General features: G+C 52.6%; 1 protein-coding gene across 1 annotated transcript; it reads left to right on the forward strand.

The window, feature by feature from the left end:
- Positions 1-292: 292 nt before the first annotated feature.
- DUSP7 (dual specificity phosphatase 7) lies at positions 293-8662 on the forward strand. Its single transcript, XM_064667793.1, has 3 exons — positions 293-918; positions 3240-3668; positions 6214-8662. The coding sequence occupies exons 1-3, from the start codon at positions 507-509 to the stop codon at positions 6519-6521; spliced, it is 1149 nt and encodes a 382-aa protein (XP_064523863.1). The 5' UTR covers positions 293-506; the 3' UTR covers positions 6522-8662.
- The last annotated feature ends 426 nt before the right edge of the window (positions 8663-9088 follow it).

Here is a 9088-nt window from a genome sequence, read left to right on the forward strand (position 1 = left end):
CGGCACCGCCGCCCCCTTCCCGCGCTCTGCCCCCGCCGCCGCCCCGCCCCGCCCGCGTGTGGCCACGCCCATGCCCAAATATGGCCGCCCCGCTGCCCAAGGCCGCGCCTCATTGGCTCTGGGGGCGCGGCGGGGGCGGGGCCGCGCGGGCGGGGGCGGGGCCGCCCCGCCCTGTGCGTGTGCGCGGTGCCGCCCGCGCCGCTCCGGCCGCTGCGGGCGGGGCTGAGCCGCCCGGCCCCGCCGCCGCCCCGCCTCCCGAGGCATGACACGCCGAGCCGCCGGCGAAGCCCCGCTTTAATTGAGGCCGCCGGGATGGGGCGCAGCGCGTAGGGCAGAGCGGGGGCCGCCGCGCTCCGGGCCGCAGCAGCGCGCACCCCACGGCCGTGCCGAGCGGAGCCGCGTCCGGCGCAGCGCAAGGACCGACCGGCGGGAGCGGGGGCCGCGTCCGGACGCCGCGTGGGTGGCCGGTGGGGCCGGGCGCTTGGCGGCCGCCGCTGCCGAGCCCCATGAAAACGCAGGTCTGGGGGAGCTCCCCGCGGGCGCCCATGGCTGCGGCGATGCCGTGCAAGAGCGCGGAGTGGCTGCAGGAGGAGCTGGAGTCGGGCGGCGGCCGCTCGCTGCTGCTGCTCGACTGCCGCCCCCACGAGCTCTTCGAGAGCTCGCACATCGAGACGGCCATCAACCTGGCCATCCCCGGGCTCATGCTGCGCCGCCTCAAGAAGGGCAACCTGCCCATCCGCTCCATCATCCCCAACCACGAGGACAAGGAGCGCTTCGTCAAGCGCTGCAAGGCCGACACCGTGCTGCTCTACGACGAGGCCACCGCCGACTGGCAGGACAGCGGCGCCGCCACCTCCGTCCTGGGGCTCTTGCTCCAGAAGCTGCGCGATGACGGCTGCAAAGCCTATTACCTGAAAGGTGAGGTGCCCCCCGCCCTTCCTCCCGCCGCGTCCCGCTCCCGCAGCCCTTGTCCGCGTCCCGCTCCGCAGCCCCTGGCCGGCCGCTGTATCCCCGGCGCCCATCCCCTAGTCGGCCGGAGGTGGCTGGATTGTTTTGCTTCCTCCCCTCACCCCCTCTCCCTGATTTATTTTTATTTTTATTTTTCTGTATGTATTTTTTTTCCCCCCCTCCTATGCATCCCGCTTTAATCCCCCGCACAAAATGGTCGCAGGCTGGAAGCAGTCGGGAGCGCCCCGTTTCTTCCTGCGTCGCCTCCCCGGCAGCGGCGGGAGAAACCCCCCAGCCCCGCCGCCGGGACGGCCCCTCCGGCGCTGCCCCGTCCCAAGCCGACCCCGGCCGGGCAGCGCCGGGGAGCCCCTCGCCTGCGCTCCCCCGAGAGAGCCTTTCGGGGGCTCTCCTTCGGAAGGGATGGCCGGATTTGCGGGGGGGCAGGAGCCTTCTCATGTTATTTTACCTCTCCCCCATCTCCGAAAAGCCAGCGCTTGGGTTTTCCTTCCCCTTTCCTTGGCAGCGCCGGCGGGTTTGGGAAGGGGCAGCCCGGCTGCTCCCCCGGGGCAGGGCGATGGGGAGCGCGGAGCTGCGCTGCGGGGGAGCCGAGCCCCGCACCCCGCACATGCCCTTTCCTGAGGACTGGCGGTGGTTTGGGGACTTCGTGCTTGGGTTTTTTTTTTTTTGGTTTGTGTTTGGTTTTTTTTTTGGGGGTTTTTTTTTTTGGAGATTTTGAAAAATCTCAGCGGGCTGAGCAGAGCCCACAGCTGGGCTGCTGGGACCCTTCTCGCATCCTCCCAGTGCTCCCAGTCCGGTCGCTGGGTGGCGGGTTTGAGGCAGGAATAACAGGAGAGCGGAGGAGTGTGTGTGTGTGGGAGAGTGGTCAAGAAAGTTGCCACTTGCGGCTCTTTAAAAAACACTGCTGCTCCGTGATAGACCCTTTTTGGGGAGACGGGGAGTCCCTGGTAACGGGCTGGGGTGGCAGTGGAACAGGCAGGTATTTGGGGACCAGCTCATAGGGCTGCACTGCCCACACAAGCCTCCTTTAAAAACATGGAGAGGGGGCAAGCACAGGGATTGATCCCGTTCCCCCCTCGATCCTCCCATCCCTGCCCGTGCTGGTGGGCGAGTCCCCCATCCCATCATCCCATCCCGGTTTGGGGTTTCCCATGGGCTCCGTTGATCCCTCGCTTTGTATTCCTATTTCTCTCCCCGTCGTTCCTCATCCCTAGGCAGGAAGGAGCGGCTTTGAAGTTACTCCTAAGCTCTCCCTGATGGGCAGGGGAGGAGCTGAGCCCCTTTCTCTGCCTTTTTCCGGGAGCCTCGGTGGGAAATGTTTCCAATTAAAATTCCAAAATGGCTCCTCGGCGCTGTCTGGCTGCGCGGGGGGAGGAAGAGGGCGAGGACGAGCCTTTTTCATGAATGGATGTGGCAGGAGCTGTCTGTCCTGCTCAGTGACCCCGCCACAACCGCCGAACCCGCTAACGAAGTTTCCAGGAGCCTTTTCTAATTAGACCATTTGTCAGTGTCAGATCCCGATGGCTGAGCTCCGGTTTAATATTGCCTGGAAAGGAGGTAGATCGGTGGGGTTTTTGCTTCCCTACCTCTGCCTTCCTTCCCAAGCCGCTGAGCCGAGGAGCCAGAGAAAAGGACTTAAGGGAAAATACGTAGAGTCCCATCCCTCTGCGGTCCTGATGTGGTTTGGGTGAAGAACAAACCTGTGACGCTGCCCTGTCACAAAACGTGTTTGTTGTGATAAAATAGCTGTGAGGATCACTCTTTGGCAAAACTTTAGGGTCTTTTTTTCTGTGTGAAGATGTATTGTTTCATTGGGGTTTGGTGGTTGTTCTTGATTTATCTTTTCAGACACAGATACTTTTGTGCTTTCCTATCTAGGTGGCACAATAGCTCTTGCCTGAACTGCCCCAGACCCATATTTTTGAGAAACTAAACAAGGCGAGATTGTCTCTTGACACTGATTTTATTTTTGGATGTTTATTTCTTTCGTGGTTGAGATTTGGCCCCTGTTTATCACCAGCAATATCAAACTGTAAGAAACACTCTTTGGTTTCTTGGGACCGGTTTGCTCAGTAGCAGTTTGCCCAGGGAAGATGAGGGAGCAGGGGAATGCCTTTCTTGGTGTGAAGTTGAAGGGATACCAACTTTTTGCTGGCAGAGACTTTCAAAGTAACATGCACATGTGTACAGGTAGAAGAATTCCCCATTCTGAAGAATAAAACATCTTTTTCTCTCTGTCTCTCCCCTTCCCTCTCTCCTTTCCCTCTTCCCAGGTGGCTTTAACAAGTTTCAGACCGAATATTCTGAGCACTGCGAGACGAACCTCGACAGCTCCTCACCCAGCAACTCTCCCCCAGCGTCGGTCCTTGGCCTGGGAGGGCTGCGGATAAGTTCCGACTGCTCGGATGGCGAATCCGACAGGGAACCCAGCAGTGCCACGGAGTCAGATGGGAGTCCCATCCCTAACAATCAGCCTGCCTTTCCGGTCCAGATCCTACCTTACCTGTACCTGGGCTGTGCCAAAGATTCAACCAACTTGGACGTCCTGGGCAAATACGGCATTAAATACATCCTGAATGTGACTCCTAACCTGCCAAACATGTTTGAGCATGACGGGGAGTTCAAGTACAAGCAGATCCCCATCTCGGATCACTGGAGCCAGAACCTCTCGCAGTTCTTTCCCGAGGCCATTGCTTTCATTGGTAGGTAGTTGGCAAAACATCTCTTTTCACACTCACCGCTTGGGAATGTGGTGTGCCGCTTCCCAGGGCTGTTGCTCATCCCCAGCCTCACCTCTCCGGGGCACGGCATCGGCACCAGCAGCAGCTTAGCAGCTGAGTGTCGTGCTGCCAGGGTGGCACTTCTGGTGTGTGTCACCCTGGCTGGGTTCAGGGAGGCCTCCCCTTCCCAAATTCAGCCCTCTTGCAGCACCTCAGCTGAGTTACCTGCGAGTGGTCGGACCGGCCCCGCTGCCTCTTGCCCTTGTATGGGGATTTCCACTTGAGAGAAATGGCTGAACCCAGGCACTGGGGAGCTCCTTTGCCTGCTTTGCTTGGAGGAATGAGTGTTGATGGGAGTTGCATTAATGTGACTGGTGCCAGCGATTCCTTAGCCCCAAGTGTGGTTAAAAGTGTGTGTGTGTTTTCCCAAGGGGATTTGCTAGTCTAGTTGGGATCCTGCTGTAAGTCACCCTAGCATAACTAACTCCTTGTATGGATACTTTTCCTAAGGTAAGTGTCAACACGATGAGTTAGTGATTATAATTGTACTGCAGAGCTCAGATAGAAAAGCTGCTCTGCAGACAAGCCCCCGAGACAGCTTTGGCTGGTGAGGGGGGGTGGTACAGGGAGGCAGATCTCTTCTCTCAGGCTGGTCTTGACTTTGAAAATTGCTTCTCTTTCTCTGGGAAGTGTGTGTCAGGCTGATACACTTCCAGCCTGACCTGTGCTGTTTGCTTGTGATGGTCATTGTCTAATCAGTTCTGTTTTAGGGGAGTGAATGGCACGGGTAGTAATACCCCCATTAACTATTAAAAACCCCATGGACTCATATCTGATTGAAAGCACTGATATAGATAAAGGAGAGGGAGGACCTTTTACCTTCAGACTGAAACCTGTGCAGCCCATTTCAGTGCTGCTTTGTTGCCCTAGTTTCAGACCCCAGTGCTTGTGCTTGCTGTGCCGTTAAGGCCTGAAATGGGGCAGAGCAGTAGTAGATCCTTGGCTGCTCTTCAGCCTTCGGAAGCCCTGGTTCCCACATGCTCTCCTTTGCCCCCAGCTTCTGACCTCTAGTAATACAGTTGTGGTCAGAAGCAGCTGCTTCAGTGTGGCAACAGGGACCCGTCTGATGTCCCGTCCGCACTTCCTGCGCTGAGCGTGGTGTGAAACGTCTGGGGTGAGGTACCGGGTTCCTGCTGACATGTGGCATTTGGGATCCCTCTGCGCCAGTCAGTCCCTGTCTCTGTGCACACCGAGCTTGTGCTTTCCAGTTAATGACAGGAAATGGAGGATTACCTCACTCTAAACCCAAACACCAAGAAATGCTGTGCAGGTCAGATGAAAGGCAAAAATGTCTGGAAAAATGTTGAATAGCAGAGCCTGTGAGGAGGGCTGGGTACACTGGAGGGTGACTGCCCACCATCCTGGAAATTCTTGCCCGGTTTTGGAGGCTGGGCAGAAATTCTGTTGTGGCTTGAGTCTGGATTTTGTTTTGCCTGCATCCTCCTTGCCCTTCCCTGCACTTATGGTGCCAGAGTGTCTCTTACCTCCGGCTTCTCCCAACGATCCTCTTTCTCCTGCCACCTTCTCCATCCCCGCCAAGCTCTCAGTGAAATGACTGACTTCAAATAGGGCTGCCCAGAAGTAAGCAGTGCTGGCTACTTGCGTGCATTCAGTGCTCTCAGTGGCGTGTCCCTCTTTCAGCACTAAGATGTCAATTCATAAAGGGATCACGCTGTTCCGGCTGCGCGAGAGACAATGAGTGTGTGTGTGCTTTTCAGTCGGTGGCAAGGGAGGGGAAATTTCGTTGCTGTTCTCTCGCCATTTTTTGGTCCAGCCTGCATTCCTGCTTCCCGCTACCATTCATCCTGAGAGCCTCCTCCAACACAAGCGTTTGTTTGTAGTGAAGTGCATTTCTGTCGATCCTAAAGAACAATTTCACAATAAGGGAAGTTCCTGCACTTCAGACTCTTGCTTAAATTGGCATCAACTACATTCATGTAACTTTCTAGTGGAAGGAGGACAAGAACAGCAGAAGAGAATAGTAGCTCATGTGCTTCTGGGCTGCAGCCTTGCATTGAGCGCACAGCCTTCCCCAGTTAGTTGGTGTTGAGGTGGGTGTGCTGTGCCCAGCCACCAGCATCTCCCTGGAGCTGTTGTCTCCAGCTCCATCTGCCTCCTCTGGGTTACTCCAGCTCCCTGAATAGAGGACACCGATGCTCCCTAGGCGAGGGATGTGTTGCTAGACTTGATTCATACTTCTCAAGCATGTGAGATGCTTGGCCTTGTTGGGGATGTGCAGCTTTGCCATGCTAAACAATAGATATTCCCGAGTGGGAATATCTTGGGAGCCCTGTGGGAAGAGATGTGGGTGTCAAAGGGACATGAGATGGTGTCAGTAGGAGCAGGGGATCCAGTTCTGGCAGTCATCCTGGTCCTAGGAGCTCACAGCTGCCACCTGGCCCTGCTCCAAAGCCGTGCATTTTTGGTGCAGAATAATAGACTCCCCCTTCCCCTTGTCTTGTTTCAGATGAGGCCCGTTCCAAGAAGTGTGGGATCCTTGTTCACTGCCTCGCTGGCATCAGCCGGTCCGTAACAGTCACTGTCGCCTACTTGATGCAAAAACTCAACTTGTCCCTGAATGATGCCTATGACTTTGTGAAAAGGAAAAAATCCAACATTTCCCCAAACTTTAACTTCATGGGCCAACTCCTGGACTTTGAGAGGACTCTGGGACTCAACAGCCCTTGTGACAACCGCTCGCCCAGTGAACAGCTCTACTTCACCACCCCCACCAACCACAACCTGTTTCAGCTGAACACCCTGGAGTCCACATGAAGAGGACACTGCCTGGTCGGGAACTCGAGCATCGAATCGCTTCTCTTGAGCATTTCAACTCTTACGAAAATATCTGTCTTGCCAGGCAGCTCTGGAAGGAGTAGCTTCTCTGGGCAGAGGTGCCTGATCGCTGCTTTAGGAAGGCTAATGCCGTTCACTAGTATCCTGATCCAAGTGGTTCCAAGAGGTAGTGTTTTTACAGGGGGTTATTTAATACGGGCGATGTTACAGCATTTTGAACGCAGCTGTCACCGGCAATAACCGCTTTCCTGGGTGCATTGGGACTGTCAGAACACGCACACGTGCGAAGAGCTACCAGGGGTTAGCTTGCTGTGGAAAATAAGGAGATTTATGCACTTGGAAACCGTGAACAAAAGGTGTTGGGCCAAGACTGTTTTAAAACCCAAGTTTACTTTTTTTGATTTAAAAAAAGCAAACAAAAAAAAGGTAGATCTTACTCGAGCTTTGGGTTCAAACTCTTTTTAAATATGTAAGTTCCTGACTGTTTGTACAGACGAGGTTGCAAAACCAGTATTTTATTCTGTCTCTTGTTTGATCATTTATTTTTTTTTTTTTAATCAAATGTTTATATTGACCAAATGCATTTTGCACACTTTGTGAAGCCTTGGTATGTCCTGGCATATTACTGGGTACTCCAGAGAGAGATACATGCTGCTGCTGTTGTTGTTAGCATCTAGTAGGAAGCTTTGTTATGTGTGAAGGCCAGTTGGGCTTAAACGCAACCCCTTCACCACTCCTGCACTCACAATCACAAACTCTGCACTGATTCAGCCAAGGTGACTAAGCCGCAAGCTTTCTCTTTTTTTTTTTTTTTTCCTTTTTTTTTTTTTTTTTAATGCCACCCCTGCCAAAAAAACACTGTTTGCTATTGCCAGAGGTAAAACTCTTGTAGCCTCCAGAGTTGGTAGAAGCATGTCTGAGCCCGGCTTCATTCTCTGCTGCCTGTTGACTGACTTAACGTCATCCAGCTGGCCCGAAACCATCCCAGCTTCCCGAGCACTGAAGGTAGTTGCGATGCTGGCGTTTCTTGTGCACACTCGAATCTTTCCCATGTGTGCGGGGTGGAGGGGGAACGCAGCGAGCGCCCGGAGCAGAGCCAGGATTGCGTAGCGGGACGGGACTGAATCGTCACGCACGGAGCGTGTGAGGGGCGCGAAGAGATGTGCAAGTGAGGAGGAGAGCATTGTAACAGAGAATTTTTATATATATATATATATATATATATGAATATATATATTAACTGGCAAATTCTGAGATGATTGGAGCTTTCGACAGAGGTTCTGATTTTTTTTTTTTTTTCCTCCTTCTTCCTCTTTTGAATAACTTTATGCCGTGCCTTCTATTCTGAGAAGACTTGTATGTATTTCTGGCTAGTGTTTGGCAAACTCCTTATACCAAGCTGGGAGGGGAGGAAGTGGTAATAATTTCTGGGAGGAGGGCAGAACGGATTTGGAGATTTCTTTATTGGCTGCAATGTAGTCCCTCCTTTCTCCCCCCTCCCTGTCCACTTTAACTCTCACATAACTGAAAGAAAAAAAAAAGCCACGGATTTTTTCTAAATATCCAGTTTTTTGTACTTTTTTCAAGAAAATGGAAAAAATAATTAAAAAAATCTCCATCTGGAGGAATGTTTGACGCTGTCACATCCTGAAACTGTTCTTTTTGTTACAAGATGTTACCAGAATGTTGGAATGAGCTTCTGTTTCTTGTTTTCTGGTTGTTTTTTGTTTGTTTGTTGGGTTTTGTTTGCCACAATGTTGGGATCGTGGGTCATTGGAAGGGAGAATGGGCGTACGGTTGCGAGTGAGAAAATTGGGAATATCCTAATTGCATCTTACCTCATGGAGGAATTTATTTTTTCAGGGATTTTTTGACAGTGCATCTGTATTGCGTTACAGCTAAGCTGGTTTGTAAAGGCTTCCTGTGCTGTTAGTGGTCTTTCTTTCTTTAAAGGAAAAAAATAAGATGCATCTTTCTGATCAGTACAAATGAGAGCTTGTTAGTGAGGAATGGTTCTGATTTCTGAGTTATGAAGGAAAATTAGTGACCCTATATATACTGATCCAATATTGGGACTTTGTTTATATTGCAAATAAATATTATTTTTTCTTTAAAAATGATGTTTGTGTCAGATGCTTGTCTAGCCTCTGCCCATATAAGGGCATGCTGCTCTTATCCGTTTTTTATGGTCAATTAGTATTCTTCTGTGACCATGAAGAGCATTTGCTGGGCAGTGTTCAAGTGTGGTGTTTGGTTTCATGCACAGCTTAATTTTTAAGACCTGTGGTAAAATGGAGAGGGGGAGGTGGGAGGGCGAGGAGAGGGATAAGGGGGTATTGGATAAACCAGAGAACAAAGAACAGCTTGAGAATGGGACTGGCTTTGACCCCAGCCATTCCTCTGCGCCAAAAATAAATAGATAAACTAAAGACACTTTTGTTCGCCGTTTAAGCGTGGCCTACAAAGGCATGGCAAAGCCTTGCCCACAACTGTTGTGTTAGCAGACTGTGTTTTGGTAGGAAAGCAAGAAGTTGTGGCCTTGTGGG

Source organism: Pseudopipra pipra, chromosome 11 (genome assembly GCF_036250125.1).
Source record: "Pseudopipra pipra isolate bDixPip1 chromosome 11, bDixPip1.hap1, whole genome shotgun sequence".
In the NCBI taxonomy this organism is placed as follows: domain Eukaryota; kingdom Metazoa; phylum Chordata; class Aves; order Passeriformes; family Pipridae; genus Pseudopipra; species Pseudopipra pipra.